This window comes from Mixophyes fleayi, chromosome 7 (genome assembly GCF_038048845.1).
Source record: "Mixophyes fleayi isolate aMixFle1 chromosome 7, aMixFle1.hap1, whole genome shotgun sequence".
Lineage (NCBI taxonomy): Eukaryota > Metazoa > Chordata > Amphibia > Anura > Limnodynastidae > Mixophyes > Mixophyes fleayi.
In genome coordinates this window covers 92,636,075-92,656,634 of record NC_134408.1, presented here as the reverse complement: position 1 = coordinate 92,656,634, position 20,560 = coordinate 92,636,075, and the positions used below count along the sequence as shown (strand labels likewise).

General features: G+C 42.1%; 1 protein-coding gene across 1 annotated transcript in view; it reads right to left on the bottom strand.

Annotated features, from left to right (window-relative positions):
• LOC142097881 (aldehyde oxidase 1-like) overlaps positions 1 to 20,560 on the bottom strand; it is a 104,694-nt gene that overhangs the window by 38,564 nt on the left and 45,570 nt on the right. Inside the window, 7 exon segments of the mRNA XM_075180108.1 lie at positions 436 to 627; positions 3,237 to 3,323; positions 4,188 to 4,275; positions 4,696 to 4,829; positions 17,512 to 17,636; positions 18,735 to 18,831; positions 19,930 to 20,052. Coding sequence (XP_075036209.1) covers positions 436 to 627; positions 3,237 to 3,323; positions 4,188 to 4,275; positions 4,696 to 4,829; positions 17,512 to 17,636; positions 18,735 to 18,831; positions 19,930 to 20,052 — 846 coding nt within the window.

The following is a 20,560-nucleotide window of genomic DNA, read 5'->3' as shown; positions in this document are numbered from 1 at the left end:
AGATCCAAAACCAAAACACACGAGGGTGGTTTTGCAATAACAAAAGACGAAGCTAATCCAAAGACAAAACCGCTTCACGGAGGTCAGTGGGCATCTCTAATCTTGACCATGCTTATCTCCTATTTTGTGTCAGAGAGACAAATACAAAGCTGTCCAAGCCTCAGCGGTTGAGTTATAAACTCTTCTAAAAAGGAAAAGGGGAGTCGGTGCCCATAGTTACCAATCAAATTCTAGCTATCATTTATTTAGTACATCATAGAGTATGATTGTTAGAATCTGATTGGTTGCTATGGGAAACACCTTCACTTTTCCTTTCTGGAAGGTTTGATGAATCTACGACTGAGGCAGGACAACTTTGTAACCACTTTGCAGACTCCTTAAAGAATTATTCAAATAATGACTAACACATATTACAGACATTTAATAAACACTTGCCTGATGAGGTGGTAAATTACACTTTGTTGCAACTTCATCAATCCACACTTCTGTAATCAGAGTACACTGAGGAAACCCAAAACCTCGAAATGAAACATTGGATGGCAGATTGGTTTTGCAAACTGTTCCATGACATCTCAGATTAGGGAGGTGGTATGAAGCATCTGTTTGAAGTACTGAAATCTCCATTATCTACGGCAAATAGTATATTGCATTACTAAAGACACTACAATTTATTGACAGTGGACATATTTAAAGAAACTATGGTGCATGAATCATGTGTGCCAAGCAACAGGATGGGATTATTATAATTGCATGTTGAGGGTATCAGAATACAAACAGATTATATAAAATGACAACAAATTTAAAGATAGCTCTTTCCACACAAGTTTACAATCTAAAATAAATTGGTATTGATTTCATGGGTACACACTACAGATTTTTCTCCTGATTATCACGCCAATCACATGATAAATGATTGTTAGGTCCACTATTGCATTTGTTTGTGCGCTCCCATGATCATGTTTTAGCATAGCAAAGCACATCGTATCGTTTGGTTTTATAAACAGACTAAAATTCCTATCAACAATGGAACAATGTCGGGCAAATTAAGACGTGTGTATGCACTCACGTCCAGCAGTGTGGGCAGATCCCTATAGAGTTTAAAGAGTCAAGATCTTTTCAGCAGATGGTTATAACAGATGAAGAGCACAGATCTGAAGGTAAATTGTGTAGGTGCATGTATAAATCTGCATGCTCATCGGGACTTTCAGTCGTTGGTAAAATTGTTACAGATATCTCATCATTAGAAATTTTCTGTAGGGTGTACCCAACTTAACAGTTCATTGGGCTGAGGAGACAGGAAGGGGAGGAACTGGGGAAGATTGGGAGATATGAGGCTCTGAAAGAGGATTAAAGCAATAATTGGGATACAAGTCTGTCTGCAGCTAATAGAAATTATGGTATTTATACATCAATATATTGCACTGACCACATATTTTACCCATTGTCCAGGTATTTCTAAATAATGTTTAATTAAAATCACTGTTCCAGTTAATAGGTAAACTACAACAGTGAATTACTCTGACTTAAAAGGCAAATAAGAATCCTATTTTACAGGATCAAAAAGTTAAAAAAATGCTGGCACCCTCTATAAATGAATGCCAAACATTGTTTTATTTCCTCTTGCAGGTGATCAGATGAAAAAAATGAATCCGAAAACAGCACCTCTCTTTGACCAGGACTTTGACATCCTTAGTTCACAGTGTCAAGACACCTTTTTACAAAGCTGATATATCACATACTTGCCAACTCTCCCTGAATGTGAGGGAGACTCCCTGAAATAGGGGTGATCTCCCTCACTCCCTGAAGAGTCTGGCATTCTCCCTGATGCCTAGCCAGTACAAGACGTGGTTTGCTTCGCCATCTGTGGCATGTTGACACAGTTCAGAAATTGTGTCGTATGTCCATGTATTGATGCCTATGGAGGTGGCCATTTTCATGGAGACCAAAATTTAATCAAAGACTGACAGGTAACACAACATGACTTCAGTAATGGAGACAGAAATGTAAAAGACACTTCAGTCTGTAGAGATTCATAAGCTGCTTTTCTTTAACGCATAGTTCCCTACTCTACCGGAATGTCCGTGAGACTCCCGCATTTCTGGGAGACCTCCCGGGCTCCCGGGAGAGCAGGGCAACCTCCCGGTTCATGCCCCCGCAATAGATAAGGGGCGGGGCTTAATGGTGCAAATATTGCGTCATCTTAGCCCGACTCCTACTGTAAACGGATAAAAAATTGGAACAATCGTTTAGGGGGTGGGGCCAAAATGATGTGATTCATCAGGCCCCGCCCCTGCACGCCTACCTACCACGGGATCTCCCTGAAGCCAATGAGGAAAAGTGGGCAAGTATGATATATCAGGAGCAGCACAATATTAACAAATGGTGCATTTTACTTCACATACCACTGGTGAGCTTACCAGATTCTATTTGGGAGATTTCCACTAAAGAACAGTGACATTTGTGTTCCTAAAAAAAGTGTTTCATCCATCTGATTTCTTCACCATTGACTTCAGTGGATCTATTCAACTTTGAGCAAACATCTAAACAGTTACAATCTGGATGTTATTCTAAGGAATTCATTGTTCAGACTTTTTATTGTGATATGATTAATATGCTAAGCTGATTAGTAAAAGTCCTGCTATGGTTTTGCAATATTGCTAGAATTAACAGGATTAATTGTTTCAAATTGATATCTGACTTATCTTTAATTAAACCCATGGTTCTATTTATCAAGGTCTGGGGCACACTAAGCACTGCCTTTTTCTTGTTTTAGTACTTGCCATTACTTTACCTGCATAGAGAAGATGCAGGTAAAACACATGTTTTTTCATATGCTTTTAATGTATGATGGTCTTTAAGGGTATCTTACTGAAATGTGCACATTTTGTTTACAATCAGAGTCGCATGTATATTAAGAATGGTGTGTCTGAATATCCAGTAAATTATGTCTTTTAAAAGGACGAAACATGTTCAAATTTTGCTTACATGTTCAGGGTAACTCTACATAAGTCCCTGTATTAGCAGAGAGACCATTAAAATGCAGGTAAACATAACCGTAGAGAATGTGGGATACAGACAAGTATCTCAAATGGTAACGCTTATGTTCCACATAAGAAATAAAAGCTGGTAATAGTCTTTCAAATTAGTCAAAACCTACATAGGAAAGAATGTGCACACTCTGCTGGTAAATTGCCAGTAAGTTAACAGAAACTTATCTAGAGGTATCTAAAACTTACAAAGATAGATTCTGTCCCAGAATAGCCACCATTACTGTATAAACTGACATCAGCTGCCACGATTCTACCGTCATTCATAAAACCCACCTAAAATAAAATATAAATCTGTTTTATACATTTAAATTAACTTCACGTGTGCGTTTACAAAGTTCAGCAATCAAGTCTTTTTAATGTTTATTTAGAAACATATAAAAGTCACAACATGCTGATATTCCAAGTTGTATGTGGCATTAGTATATAGTATATAGTACCATCTTGAGTGACTAAGCATACTTAAAAAATATAAAATTCTGGGGTCGACCACCTCCAGAGAAGAGCATGCAGCTGCTACGTAAGGAGTGCATGGCAATGTATGTCTTTCTGTACCAGAGAATACTTGCCAACTCTCCTGGAATGTCTGGGAGACTCCCAAACTTCGGGAAGGTCTCTCAGGAGAGTAGGGCATCCTCCCGCATCTGTCCACTTCCTAGAGAAGTGGGCAGGATTAGAGCAGCTATGATGCGATTCTCGGGGAATCACGTCATTTTGCCCCCCTCCCCTCCTCCCCTGTACAAAATGATGTGATTCTCCAAGCTGGCCCCTCCATCCATACCCCCACACCTCCCAGCTAGGAACTCAACATCAAAAAGTGGGCAAGTATGCTCCAGAGGTCCCTGCTCCGAGTGCACACAGATATCTGTGCATACTCAGTGGAATCTCTTTTGGGATTTCAGCATCACAATAGAACTGAAATCCCAATCAGGGCTGCACTGTGCATGCACCAGCCCCATGACATGTTTTGTAGAGTGAGCAGGAGCCTCCAATGCCGTAAGTAACTATGCATCAGCCCCTTACTGCAAATTTTGCTATGGGGCTTGGTGATTGCCAGCTACATCCCTGGCAAATACAACTTTCTGTCCATCAGTAAATATATTTGCACATATGACAATATATATTTCCATTAAAACTCACTTTGTATTTTCCAAGATAAGGGTGTCTGCCAGCAGTTATTAACATGTCTTCACCTCGCTCTAAAACACAGCGAACAGGATGTTTGGTTCTAAATGACAACAAGAGGACACTCGATTTACAAGCAGTTGTATTTCTCTGTATGTATCAAATTCTAATTTCCATAGGGAAGAACATCTATTTTAATAATCTCATGACATGTTAAAAGAAATTGCACAAGGCTGCACAACAATGATGACAAGACAGTGCACAATTTGCTCCAAAGGCATAGATAGTCCTATACATTGAGAGAATACTAAAAATGCACCTTCATTAGCCCCTTCTTGATTCCAAGCATAGGGAGGGATTACACAGGTTTTTATTTTTTTTCCTACTTGCTCTTTACCAACAATATGTTTTCCCAGAAAAAAAGTATTATGGAAAGTTGCATGATCATGTACTAACATAGGGCATATTTATTCACAAAACCCAGGACCGTTCCAAATCTGAAGAACTGAAGCGTGACACTTACTTCTTCGCTGCCACTGCTGTAATAGCTGCTATGTAGGCTGTCTTTACAATTTTACCACCAAATCCCCCTCCTATCCGCTTCACATGGCAATGGATGCGGTTAGACGGTATGCCTAAAGTTGTTGCCACAAGCCCCTAAGAGAAAAAAATACAGGTTTTAAAATCTGGCATAACATTTGGTTATGTGTTTTATGCTTCATACTGCACTGATGTAAAATATTAGTGCAACAAGTTGATTAGTATCACTATACATTTTTCCAAAAGATAAAGCTAGGCATTCTGACCAGGGTGCTATTTATGTTATGTTTGCATATTCTGGCTTTGTCCCACAGTCCAAAAACACACTGGTAGGTTAATTGGTTCTTAATAAAGCACCATATAATCCATTTGTCTGTACATATGTACAGAGCTGTAACTATGGCTGTGCGAGAGGTGCGATCACCCAGGGCGCAACGTTCAAGGGGGGGCACAGTTTATGAATGCTTTAGGTTCATTTGGTTAAAATTGAGGGCGGGGGGTGGGGGGCAGTTTTCCTTCTTACCCCAGGCGCTAAAATTGTAAGTTATGGCTCTGCTTATGTACTCATTAACAGCACCCTCTCAGTTGTGTAAAATTACTCACAATAACGCCCTGAAATCATGACTGTCCCGCTGAAATAAAGACAGTTGGTAGGTATGCTATATATGAACAAACTCTCTACTCTTGAAAGTCCATCTACCTACCCCAAGATCTTTGATCTCCACTTTAGCAACAGGACATTACCCAAGCATGTTGAACTTAAAGCAGTGTTTATAGAATTTTTTTTATGCTACCTGCTGTAACACACACTACGTCAACTGACAGTTCTAGTTTTCGTCTTTCTGTCCTTTTTTAAACTTTATTAACAACTTTATACATACAGTGCAGTAGTTGTCACACTATGCATATACTATATGGACAAAAGTATTTGGATGCTTGACCATTACACCAACAGGGACTGTAATGACATTGTATTTAAATACATATTACTTTAATATGGAGTTGGATATCTCTATATTCATTATTGAGTCTATTTATGATATTGCATGGCTCTCTTGACTGCATCCCAATCCCTTTTACAAAGCTTACTCACACATCTAGAGCTGCAAATTCTGGACATGTAGTTGTTCCACGTACAACAATGCCCCCATTGCACGTCTGTACTTCTTGTTATTAAGTAGAAAATCATCTTCTCATTTTGACTTCATGTAGGCCTTATCCATTGGTGTTTGTGCACCTACGGCTTCTTTTATCCTAAACTGGTTGAAGATTGCTGTAATTTTAAGCTCTGGTTAAGTAGAAAGCTTCCATCTGGGGAATACTCTGTAGTTATACATTGCTCCATCCTCCACCATGAGATATTTACTCACACGTTTTGCTACCTCTGGATGGAGAAAGTTTTATTGTGTCTGTGATTGGGCAGTATGGTGGCTTAGTGGTTAGCACTTCTGCCTTACAGCACTGGGGTCATGAGTTCAATTCCCGACCATGGCCTTATCTGTGTCGAGTTTGTATGTTCTCCCCGTGTTTGTGTGGGTTTCCTTCGTGTGCTCCGGTTTTCTCCCACACTCCAAAAAGCATACTGGTAGGTTAATTGACTGCTATCAAAATTGACCCTAGTCTGTCTGTGAGTGTGTATATTAGGGAATTTAGACTGTAAGCTCCAATGGGGCAGGGACTGATGTGAGCGAGTTCTCTGTACAGCGCTGCGGAATTAGTGGCGCTATAAAAATAAATGATGATGATGATGATGATCTTTCTCTTTATGAATCTGGATTCTCAGTATTTCACATTTTCATCATCTTCCAATTCAGAATCTGTGCTGACACACGGGAATTTCTTTCCTCTCTTGAGTTAGTTGGATATTTCTGTAGTTTCCTTTAGGCATCTTGTGAAATTTTCAAACTCCAATTCGCTGTAAGATAGGCGTACTGGTTCACCTGAATAGAACATCTCAAGGCCAAAGGTAGGCAAAGGTCAGTTTAAATATTGGTATCTACATTGTTCTCAGCATAAGGTTAATTGTGGGGAGACAAATCCTGTAGATAATCTAATTATTATTCAGTTATAGTTCCTTGATTAAGATGTTGTAACAAAGTAAAGATGACACATAAGGATCTCTTCTGATTTCTTTATGAAGAAAGGCTCTGTAATTATACATATAGCCACTAGAGAGCAGCAAAGCTTTGTTAATGAATTGTGGTGGGATTATCACATCCAGTGCTAGACAGTTAGTAAATTGTATAATGTTCAGTAATTACTACTCAGAAGGACCCAGAGGGGTCATAAATATATCTTTAGGCCTGCTAAAAAGGATTTGGTTGTTGGTATGTGGATTTGGAGTGCCTAATCTGATTTTGATGAAGTAAAAGCCCAGTTGGTGGGAAGGCTGTTGGATGACACTTCCAGTTACAGGGGAGATATATAAGAAAATAAATATACCTATAGCCTAATAGGTTGAAGCACTGCAATCCGTGGTTTAATGTGAATAAAAGAAAACTGAGTGCTGCTTTCATAGAAACAGAGAATTTGGCGGCAGATAAGAACTACTTGGCCCAGCTAGTCTGCCCAGTTTTCAACCTATGAAAACCTCAAACTCTATTTGGTCCTTCAATCATCATTACCATTTATTTATATATATTAAGATTTTTTAGTCTTTCCGGGTAAGTTTTGTGCTGTAGACCATGCACCATTTTAGTTGCCCTTCTTTGTACAGTCTTTAATGTATTTATATCCTTCAGAACGGACACTATTCAAGATGAGGCCGCACCAATGAACTATACACGGGCAATATTACTTCCTTCTTTCTGTTACCGATTCCTATCCCTATGCAACCAAGCATCTGACTTGCCTTTCTCATAGCTTTGTTACATTACATACCTGCCTTTATGTCACCTGAAATTAGAGATGCTCACTGACCCCCGTGTTTTGGTTTTGGTTTTGGGATCTGGATTACCTTCGTGTTTTGGTTTTCTTAAAACCGCCCTTGCGTGTTTTGGTTTTGTTTTGCAATTTGTTAAAAAATTCAATTTTTTGGGGCTAAAATAACATAATTTAGTGCTCCACCTGTTTCTTGGATAAGTGAGGTAATTCTACAGCTAATAAATGTCAACGAGCGCTGACTTCCCTGGGATGTGTGCTTTTATCAGACACACACCAATCCAGTGTGCCAGACAATGCAGTAAGAAGAGCCATTTAAATTCATAGCAAAAAGCCAGTTAATCAGTGAGCTTCGAATCAGCCCCAATTCCCACAAACTTCTAATATAGTTAGGTGCCTATTATGTAAAGTGCTGATTACAAACACAACAAAACACGTGTGGGAGAATGTGGATTCTAAGAGGCTAACTACTACATACAAAGACATTGCATGGATGGCAATCCAGGGATGTCTGCCTCTCAGGACATTCATGCACTCCCGGAACCTGTGTCAATATGTCCACTGCCCCTTCTGCATCACCAGAAGGGAAACAGCACAGCGTTTTTTTTGGGACCTCCCCACTGCACAGGCACTGTTGGATGCCTTGGAACATGAACACATGGACAGTGTGCCCATAACTTGCCTTTCATACCATTCAGTATTTTATGGATTATTTCCTGGGACCCACATCATTGGGGCAATCCAGGAGGACTGGAGCCTAATGAAATGCTTTAAGGACGCTATTTGGCTTGCCAGGAATCACCTCATCTTAAAAAGGGAGAAGATGACCATCCAGGACTGTTGCAGGCTGATCCACAGCCTACTAAGAGACTATAACACCATTGACAGTCCTGAGTAAGAGGAAGATGATTCATTTTCTGTCTCCCTCTTCTCCTTCTCCCCCTATGTGTCTTATTTATTCAATGTAATGCAACACTTGCCTGCAAATTCTACAGACAAGCCTGCTTGTCTTCCTCTCCATCTTTGACTATTGGTAATGGAGCCATCGTCTTTGGGTGTATATTACACCCTACACTTATAGTTCAATAGAAAAAGAAGAAATAGAAATGGCCAAAGCAGATGTTCTGTTTAGGTATAGATGAATCCCATTAGATTAAAATTGAAATAGAAGAAGAAGCAGCCTGCAAAGACTGTCCAATAAAATAGAAATGTCCAAAGCAGATGTTCTGTTTAGGTCTAGATGAATCCCATAGATAAAAATTGAAATAGAAGAAGAAGCAGCCTGCAAATACTGTACAATAAAATAGAAATGCCTAAAGCAGATGTTCTGTTTGGGTGTAAATTATTCCCAAACCTTATTAGTGCAAATAATGAAAAATACTGTTGATTCCCTGCTAGGCCCTCCTTAATTCTACAGCTACACACACCAATCCAGGGTGGCAGCCAAAGAGCTATTGAAATCCATAGCAAAAATGGCAGTTTGGTGTCTGTCTGTGTATTACACCCTACACTTAAAATTAAATAGAAAAAAAAACCAGCCTGCAAAGACTGGACGATCAATCGAAATGGTCAAAGCATCTTTTCTGTTTGGCTCTAGATTACACCCTACACTTATAGTGAAAGTTTTAAAAAGATGTTGTCGTCATCATCTTAGGCATCATCCTCACCCTCATCAGTGTGTACATCATCATCACAGACTATTAATTCATCTCCTCTGGAATCCGCCATTAGGGAAGTGTCTGTACTTGGATGTATTTAACGGTAAAGGCATTCCTCGTGGAAGATGTAGTTCATTTTGATGAACATCATCTTTTGCACATTTTTCGGAAGTAACCTCCTACGTCGATCACTGACAAGGTTCCCGGCTGTGCTGAATACTCTTTCAGAGTACACACTGGAGGGTGGGCAGCTTAGGTATTGCAAAGCAAGTTTGTACATGGGTTTCCAAATGGCTTGTTTTTCTTCCTAATATGGAAAGGGACTGTCTAACATTTCCATATCAATTAACTCTTGAAAATAATCCTCCACCATCCTTTGCATGTTAATAGTAGGAGTGGATGGAGTTATGGGCAAGGTCACACATTGTTTTGTAAAATATTTCAAACCAGCCCAGATGGAAAACTGTTGTGGTCTGCCCCTTGCGTCATCCCTGCTTCTCTATGGAAAGTGCAATTTTTTCGGAGCAGCAGCTGCCTGAGAAACTGAAGGAGTGTCACGCACCGGACTCCCGCTGCCTCCCCGGGAGCCGGCGGGTGTACCCGCTAACTACAGAGGCCATCCCCACCAAGACCCGCTATTTCTTTCACTTACCTGGTCCACGCTGCTGCAACTCTCCAGCGCTGTCTCTCCCCTTCTTCCGTTCAGCGCTCAGTGGTTCTGCGCATGCGCAGAACCGTCTAACTGCTTTATGTGTTCTCACTGCCCTCTATTGGCTGGTCAATTGGAACTGCACTATATCTACTTCCTCTGACCAGAACTCAATGCTGGTTCTTTCAGTCAATCCCTGACTTTAAGATTGGAAACAGCTCCTGTGTCTTTGCTATTCCCTCAAGCTTCCAAGCTACGTCTCTCCGGGGAACTCACCTCCAGGTGACTACGCTGCTAGCATTCCGGTAAAGCACTTCCAAGTGGCGACACTATCTTTTCCTGCTAACCAGCTCCCTAGTGACTACTTCGCTGAACATCCCAGTTATATTTTCTCTCTCGAGTGACACCGCTATCAAGTGACAGCGCTGCTTCTACCTGATTCTACGCTCCGTCTGCTGTGTTCGCTGAGAACTTCTCCAGGGGACCGCGACCTGCAAGTGGAAGCCGCAAAAGCCCATATTCCCTTGCGGGAATCTCTGGTGAACACCTTTCACTTGTTAGACTCCGCGCCCCTCGCTGAAGTAACGTCAATCTCGGCTGAACTATCAGGATCCAGTTGAAGTCTCTCTGGTAACGTGACACTAAGAACCAGCCATGTCAGATCCTGATAGAGAACCTTCCGCCAAGGACATGCTTCAACACCTGGTTGGAAGAGTGGAGCGTCAGGATGCAGTTCAGATGCAACTTCTGCAAGGTTTGCAAACTCTTGCATCCCGTTTAGACGCCTTACAGGAGACCCCGCCTCAGCCGGCTGCTCAACCACAAGCAGTCGAAGTCCCTGCTGCAGCCGCTTCCTCTCTGCGTTTGCCTACACCCTCCAAATTTGATGGTGATCCTACCTCTTGCCGAGGCTTTTTAAATCAGTGCTCCATTCAATTTGAGTTATTACCTCAGAATTTTCCTACTCCCAGGTCAAAAGTCGCTTATATGGTCTCCCTCCTATCCGGGAAAGCCCTGGCATGGGCCTCGCCCCTTTGGGAACATAATGACAATCTTCTCAATGATGTTTCCGCCTTCACTTCGGCATTCAGGAGGATTTTTGATGAGCCGGGACGAGTGACGTCCGCTGCTACTAGCATCCTAAGACTACGTCAAAATTCCCGTTCTGTGGCTCAATACGTTATTGAGTTTCAGACCCTAGCTTCCGAGCTCCAGTGGAACGATGAGGCTCTTGTTGCTGCCTTCTGGCAAGGGCTGTCAGATAAAATCAAGGATGCCCTCTCTTCTCAAGAATTGCCACCCACCTTGGATGCCCTAATTTCTCTCTGCAACCGGGTAGATCTTCGGCTTCGGGAAAGATCGTCCGAGAAAGACCTTCCTAGACGGTCTACCTTTCGTCTAGCTCCTCGTTTTCAACCACCTACATCTACGGATGAGCCTATGCAACTGGGGCGCTCCCGTTTATCTCCGGATGAAAGAGAGAGAAGAATGAAGAATAAACTATGCCTATATTGTGGAGATCCTGGTCACCTCCTGGCTTCATGTACCCGGCGTTCGGGAAACGACAAACCCTAGCCTGCACTGGAGAGGTCAGTCTAGGGACTCTTACTTCCTCTCCAACTTCTTTTCCAGATCTAACGTGTTCTTTCCCTGTCACCTTACATTTGCTTTCAGGGCCCCAGTCGTCCAAGGCCTTGTTGGATTCTGGAGCAGCCGGGAACTTTATGTCACAATCTCTGGTTACTAGGCTAGCGCTGCCCACTGTTCCGCTGAAAAAGCCCTTGGCTACTACGGGCATTGACGGTTCCCGTCTCCCTAATGGAAGTATTCTTAAACGAACAAAACCCATCTCCATGCAAGTTGGGGCTCTCCACTGGGAAAAGATTTCCTTTCTCGTTCTCCCACTAACCATCAGCCCAATCATCCTAGGTCTACCATGGCTTCATCTACATTCACCCCATCTGGATTGGCCTTCATCACAAATCATTGCGTGGGGTCCTGCCTGCCCTCGCCAATGCCTAACACCAGTCAAACCTCTCGGCTTCACACAGATTCCTTCAGAACCCACCACAGTTATGTTACCGCACCAGTATTCTTCCTTTTCGGATGTCTTCTCTAAAGCATCCTCTGAGCGTCTACCACCCCATCGAGCTTGGGATTGCCCCATCGATCTCATTCCGGGGAAAACTCCTCCACGAGGTCGAGTCTATCCGCTCTCACTGCCCGAGACAGAGGCTACTACACTCTACATCAAGGAAAATCTGCAACGTGGTTTCATCAGACCTTCCTCCTCACCCGCCGGGGCCGGGTTTTTCTTTGTGAAAAAAAAAGATGGAGCTCTCCGTCCGTGTATCGACTACAGAGGCCTGAACTCCATCACTATTAAAAACCGCTATCCCATTCCATTAATCACCGAACTCTTCGATCGCATTAAAGGTGCGAGAATCTTCACTAAACTCGATCTACGCGGAGCTTACAACCTGATCCGGATTCGCTCTGGGGATGAGTGGAAGACGGCTTTTAATACACGGGACGGCCATTACGAATATCTAGTGATGCCGTTTGGCTTATGTAACGCCCCAGCCGTTTTCCAGGGGTTTGTGAATGAAATCTTTCGCGATCTGCTATATTCCAATGTCGTAGTATATCTGGATGACATCTTAATCTTCTCCAAAGACCTTCCCAATCATCGTTTACATGTGGCTGAAGTTCTTTCCAGATTACGTACCAACCATTTGTTCTGCAAATTGGAGAAATGCATATTTGAGGTCCCTAAGTTGCCTTTCCTGGGCTATTTGGTTTCTGGCTCCGGTCTACAAATGGACCCGGGAAAAGTTCATGCTATAATCAACTGGCCCCAACCAACTACACTCAAATCCATTCAACGTTTTTTGGGTTTCTCCAATTATTACAGGCGCTTTATTGCTGGTTACTCATCTGTGGTGGCACCTCTGACAGCTCTCACCCGAAAAGGGGCAAACCCGCAACATTGGACCGCAGAAGCATTGGAAGCGTTCCAATTTCTCAAAAAAGCCTTTTCATCGGCACCTATCCTCCAGCAACCCGATGTCTCCCTTCCTTTTTTCCTAGAGGTGGATGCATCTTCCACCGGTGTAGGAGCAGTTCTTTCGCAAAAAAATATTCAAGGCAAGTTCCATCCCTGCGCTTTCTTCTCCCGCAAGTTCCTGCCAGCAGAGAGTAATTACGCCATTGGGGATAAAGAACTCCTGGCCATGAAGTTGGCTCTAACTGAGTGGCGTTATCTTCTAGAGGGGGCTCGTCACCCGGTTACGATCTTCACGGATCATAAGAATCTACTCTATCTCCAGTCAGCCCAATGCCTGAATCCACGTCAAGCCCGCTGGTCCCTCTTTTTTACCCGCTTTGATCTGCGGGTCACCTTCAAACCCGGTATCAAAAATAGGAAAGCGGATGCATTATCCCGGGCTTTCCCAGAAAATTTGGGATCAGACACCTTGCTGGAACGTCCCATCCTGGACTCCAAATGCATTAAATTATTCTCAACTTCCTCAAACCCCATTCCCCCCCAGGGAAAAACATTTGTTCCTCCTCATCTACGGAAGAGCCTTCTTCACTGGTGTCATTCTTCACGATTTTCAGGTCATCTTGGCTCTCGTAAAACATTCGAACTACTCTCTCGACAGTACTGGTGGCCCAAATTCCACTCCGAAGTTAAAGATTTCGTGGCTGCCTGCCCTATCTGTGCCCAAAACAAAATTCCTCGCCAGGTTCCACAAGGGTTACTTCAACCTCTTCCACTACCTACCAAGCCATGGACCCATCTTAGCATGGACTTCATCACTGACCTACCTCCAGCTAATAAATTTAATACCATCTGGGTTATTGTGGACCGTTTCTCAAAAATGGCACACTTCGTTCCACTCATCGGCCTTCCATCCTCAGCATGTCTAGCTCAACATTTCATTAAGGAAATCTTCCGACTACATGGCTGCCCCGCTGAAATTGTCTCGGATCGTGGGGTACAATTTGTCTCAAAATTCTGGAGATCCCTTTGTCATCTTCTGGGTATCCGTCTGAAATTCTCCTCCGCATATCATCCCCAGACCAACGGCCAGACAGAAAGGGTCAATCAGGATCTGGAGACGTTTCTCAGGATATTTTCTTCAGCCAACCAGAGTAATTGGGTGGATTTGCTACCCTGGGCAGAGTTCGTACATAACAATTCCTTTCACGAATCCACATCAACCACTCCGTTCTCCGTGGTATTTGGAGGCCATCCGCCTATGCCAGAGTTTTCAGCCCTCCCTCCCACCCAAGTTCCAGCAGTTAACACTCTTCGACAGGACTTTCTATCCATCTGGTCTCGAGTTCGAAAGGCCCTTCAGAAATCCTCTACTCGCTACAAGCTGGCAGCAGATAAAAAACGCAGAGCTATTCCTCTTTTGAAGGTTGGCGACAAGGTGTGGTTATCTACAAAGAACATCCGTCTTAAAGTGCCCTGCATGAAACTTGCTCCTCGCTACATTGGTCCTTACAGGATCATTCAAGTAATCAGTCCCGTGTGTTTTAAGCTACGGCTACCACCCACTCTACGTATTGCCAATGCCTTTCATATCTCCTTATTGAGACCACTCATCATTAATCGGTTCTCGGTTCCTGTCACATCTACCACTCCCCTTTCTCTCCAACAAACTGATGAATTCGAGATCAGCCATATTCTGGATTCCAAAAATTCTAGAGGAACAATCAAGTATTTAGTGGATTGGAAGGGGTACGGTCCCGAAGAGCGCTCCTGGGTACGGGCTGCAGACATCCGTGCTCCTCTTCTGCTGAAAAAATTTCATTCCAAATTTCCGAAGAAACCAGGTCCTAGGTGTTCGGTGCCCACCTCTAAAGGGGGAGGTACTGTCACGCACCGGACTCCCGCTGCCTCCCCGGGAGCCGGCGGGTGTACCCGCTAACTACAGAGGCCATCCCCACCAAGACCCGCTATTTCTTTCACTTACCTGGTCCACGCTGCTGCAACTCTCCAGCGCTGTCTCTCCCCTTCTTCCGTTCAGCGCTCAGTGGTTCTGCGCATGCGCAGAACCGTCTAACTGCTTTATGTGTTCTCACTGCCCTCTATTGGCTGGTCAATTGGAACTGCACTATATCTACTTCCTCTGACCAGAACTCAATGCTGGTTCTTTCAGTCAATCCCTGACTTTAAGATTGGAAACAGCTCCTGTGTTTTTGCTATTCCCTCAAGCTTCCAAGCTACGTCTCTCCGGGGAACTCACCTCCAGGTGACTACGCTGCTAGCATTCCGGTAAAGCACTTCCAAGTGGCGACACTATCTTTTCCTGCTAACCAGCTCCCTAGTGACTACTTCGCTGAACATCCCAGTTATATTTTCTCTCTCGAGTGACACCGCTATCAAGTGATAGCGCTGCTTCTACCTGATTCTACGCTCCGTCTGCTGTGTTCGCTGAGAACTTCTCCAGGGGACCGCGACCTGCAAGTGGAAGCCGCAAAAGCCCATATTCCCTTGCGGGAATCTCTGGTGAACACCTTTCACTTGTTAGACTCCGCGCCCCTCGCTGAAGTAACGTCAATCTCGGCTGAACTATCAGGATCCAGTTGAAGTCTCTCTGGTAACGTGACAAGGAGGACACGTTGTCAAGCCAAAGCCCAGTTCAGCGGATAACTTGCTGACTAATAGCTCCTTGCAAATGTTCACATCTCGGTCATTTTAAAGCAAAGAATCAATGTAGGTCTTAAACCTAGGATCAAGCACAGTCGCCAAAATGAAGTGATCAGAGATCAAGATTTTAATATCTCTTGGATCATTGCGAAGAGAATTAAGTACTTGATCTACAAGGCCAATATACTGTGCGGAATTGCTTTCTTTCATCTCCTCCTTCAGTTTGTCAAGCTGATTTTCCAATAGTCAAATTAAGGGAATGACTTGGCTCAAGCTAGCAGAGTCTGAACTCACTTCACACATCACAACTTCAAATGGTTTCAGCACCTTGCACAGCACAGAAAGGATTACCCACTGTGCAAGAGTGAAATACATACCCCCTCCTTTCCCAATGTCATGGCTTGTGCAATATGCTTGTATGGGTTTGCGCTGTTCCTCCATCCTCTGAAGCATGTACAGGGTGGAATTCCACCTTGTTAACACCTCTTGCTTAAGTTGGTGGCAGGGCAAGTTAAATTGTTCTTGGAGCTGCTGTAATCTCCTACATGCTGTGGCAGAATGCCTGAAAGGGCCTGAAATTTTACGGGCCACCGAAAGCATCTCCTGCACCTCACGGTTATTTCTTAGGAAGCTCTGCACCACCAAGTTTATTGCGTGAGCAAAACAGGGAATGTTTTGGAATTCACTCAGCTGTAATGCTCGCACTATATTGTTGGCGTTATCAGAAATGACATATCCTGGGGAGAGTCCAACTGGTATAAGCCATGTGTCAATCACATTCTCTTAGTTTTTGTAACAAATTATCAGCTGTATGCCTGTTAGTGAAGCCGGTGATACAAAGAGTGGCCTGCCTGTGACAAATGTTACGTACATGCTGCTACTGTCCCTGCTGGTGAAGGCGAATGACCAACCCAGTGGGCTGTCACAGTCATGTAGTCTGTGGTTTGCCCATTTCCACTTGTCCACATATCTGTGGTTAAGTGTACAGTGGGCAGAATGGCATTTTTCAGCGCAATTACTACATTTTTACAAACTTTTTGGTATAGTTGTGGAATAGTTTAAAGGAAAAATGGTGTTGCGATGGAATTTTGTAATGCGGACACAAAACCTCAATTAACTGTGAAAAACCAGCTGCGTTTATTGTGGATATTGGACGCAGATCTAACACTAACATAGTTCTCGGGGAACCGAGCCCGCCCATCTCTAGATGAGACCATGTTCATTACGAAAGAAATGCCATAATTTCCTAGTGGACCAAATAAGTGTATTATCTTTAATATCATTTGAAATAAATTGGCACTGTCTTATATATATTTATATATATATATATATATATATATATATATATATATATATATATATATATATATATATAAAATCTATATTTCTGCCATGATAGTATATGGCTACATGTAAAAGTTTCAATAATATATTAATAGCAATGTGAACTTGTCATAATAAAGAAAATATATTTAGACTTGGTGGCCTATTTAATAAATTCTGCTTTGTGAAGCAACCATGCCGACCAGTATGATATTTTTTAGACACTAGACAAATCACAGCTAAGGATTTATATTGGTTTCTATGGGATATAGTACATTTATATAATTAGCACCATTTTATTATTAAGTCCATTAGTGTTTAAAGGGAAATATTCACAAGAATAAACTGATGAGTTTGTTATAATCTTGCAAATTGTCCCAGTTCTGCTGTGTGAAAAATTTAAACCTCCATAACTCAAATCATCATAGGAATGGAGCCCATAATTTTTCCGTCATATTTATACATTAATCACTGGACTTCATTTATGAAGCGTACTGGATGCATGCAGCAATATGCCTTTGTTTTGTACTTTTGCACTTAGATGGTTTGTCCAGCTGACTTGTACACACATGGATTTTTCTTAATAAAATTCTCTGTTTGAGTAATTGCTGTCTATTCACATACCTGCATATATGTTGCGTCCTGTGATGCTGCATAGATATCCATATCTTGGCCTTCCCTGCTGGGCACAACACGGATGCTTTGAGTTTCCATGTAAAAGTGCTCCTGCCCTCCAATATGTAGTTCACCTGTTCCATAGAAGAAAAGATAAAAAGCTGAATACACTACGAGTCAAGCTGAATTGGGTGTACGTCTGTTTGCTTTGTGTAAAATAGGCAAATTTGTACTGCGCCTGCTCAAAAAAGAAGTATCTGCCTACGTCCATATGCAGATCAAACACTCTCACCTCCATTATAGACAACTGATGCTCCTCCCACATATTTAGGACAGTGTGCTAACGAGATTGCTTAGTTAGAGAAGCACCTCCCTTCTAACATGGCAGTCTGCTGCAGAACACTGTAGACATATTTAGTTAAATATAAAGACTAATACTTAGCTCAAGAATGCACAGCATTTGCTATTTATTAATTTGAAATAGTGACTTACTTTGTACATAAAGAAAATTCTCCACCCAAAAAGAAAAAGTTTGAATACAAAGAGTTAAAATAAAACATGAAAGCAAAGTTAACTGCTATGCTGTATTCACTGGATTTGTCCTGATGTGTTTTATGATCCCACACTGCACTTCACTCCACTCCACTCTCCATTTACTGCTCAGCCAGTTTTAAACAAAGCAAGTGGTTGACCATACCCCATCGCCATGCACATCCTTTTCACCTGAATGGGAAGTTCACAGGTTCATGGGGAAATGGTAATGACAACCACTTGTCTTGCTACAAAAAGTCTGAGGTCTAAGAGCAGATTGGAGTTCGGAGTGAGGCCAACAGACTTTTCCAGGGTCAGCTGAACAGATCATAGCAGGTAAGAACATTCTCGTTTTTTTATTTTAACTTTACACCACACAGTACTAATTTTTCTTAAATTTTTGGATCGAGCTATCTTTTAAATCCTCTTATCCAATCAATACTGAACTACCCACTTTACTGTAAGTGATATTCTGCAGCTAGGGCACACATTAATAATAATTATCACTATTAGAGGTAGACAGATTGCTTCATACTAATACAGAAATATTACAATTTATTACAGACTATTTAATATTATACACTATATAATTACAATATATTATATTGCTACTGTTTAAATATGTAATGATTCTGTGACAGATTGCTATAGAGAAAAGACAAATTTGTGACAAAGCTTAATAATGGCCTATTAAGTCATACCTTCAAGTATCTGATCTGCAGTTTTGAAAGCCTCGTCAACATTACCATGGTCAAGTTTCAATTCTGGTTCAAAGAAGGAATTGTGTTTTATTGCATCCTGTAATTAAAGAACCCCAAAATTATGAAAAATTAAGTGTGCAGCGTTATGTACGTAACAATACATTTTGTCTAATCACGTGTAGAGTCAGGCAAATCAATTCAGCCAATTCAGTGATTTCAGAGACTCGCCTTTAGGGAATAAATTTGCAAATCATTCTCGACTTGTAAACATTTTGCAGAATAAATAAGGCCCACTGAATAATCAGGCCAATAACGTACCTCCCAACAGTTCCAATTTAGGTGGGACAGTTCCACCATCCTGCCCATGGACAGCTTTGTCCTGTGGAATACAAAGTTGGGAGGTAAACTCTGTTCACTGCTGATCTGCAGTAGCATTGAACAGTTGCCATGCGGCATTGAAGTAGTTACAAAAACAAACAATTCCCTTGGCGCCAGGACACGTACTGATGGTGAATATAATGGATGTAAGGAATCAAGCATATGATAATAGTGAATGGTCATATATTGAACCAAATCATATTACAACATAATCAGTGCACTGATACAATACAAATTATCAATAAAATAAGTAGAATATACTTTTTACCCACTGAGAAGTGTGGTAAATAAATCAATGGTAGTTCTGTATATCAGAGTGTACTGATAGTCCTGTATGTAAGGAAAGCTGAGATTTACAGCAAAACGTTGATGACAGTCTATGGTGTCCAACATATATCCTGTCTTAAAAGTCTCAGATATCACAGCCACAGTGGAAATGAGGCAGAGTCTGCCGGAGGCGATGCCTGTAGTGGAGGTGCTGGCCAATGCAGTATCCAAAGTGCCTACAGTAGGTTAAGATACACATACATCCAGGTTCATGTTTGCTATGCAGTTGTCGCTGTATAGAGATGAGGGCAGAGCCAGAGTCTGTTGATGCAAATCCAGAAGTAGTACTATGAAAATTCGCAAATACCGTTATTGACATTTGCGAGTTTTCATAGTACTACTCCGGGACCTACTCCCAGGGGGTCTGGCTATATTCAGGGATATAGCCAGACCCCCTAGAAGTCTGGGAAATCACAGACTATTTCAGAAGTTTACCAGACATTACGGGAGAGTGGGCAAGTATGGTTAAAGTTAATTAAGGATTTCTTACCTCAATAGTGAGAATTACTGGTTCTATGTCTTCATAGAGGATTTTCACTTTTCTAGCAGCTTGGTGTGCACGCTCTGGTTTATCAGCCACCACAGCACAGACTATATAACCAACACACAGGACCTTTACAAATAAAAAGAGAATTGAACAATAATTTTACAGTGTAGCTCTCTGCACAATACAGCTTTGGTGGTATCTTGACTAACTAACTTTCTTGGTGAATTTTCATTGACTGCTTTGTGCTCATTTAAAGAAACTGTAAACAAACAAGAAATGTGCCTGATAACCTAGAGGGAAGAAGCATACATAAATACATTGCTTCCACAAACAGAACACATCTATAGGGGTTCTCCAGATTCAATAGGGCCAGAGATGCCAAACCCTACCTTGTGAAAAGTGCCTGTGCTGTCACCTTCTTTGATATACACCATACAGCCAATGCAGTCTGTCCCATTATTTCTGGAAAATTCATATCCCCTGTATTAAGATACTAAGTTTCATGTCACACCAGAGGTGGTGACTTTGCAGAACCTTCAGTTCTGTAAACTGTCTGGAGATCTGGGAAGAATTACTGTATCTCTGCCAGAGGTGCCCATCCTGCAGGACTTTCTGCCCAGAATTTCCAGAGTAC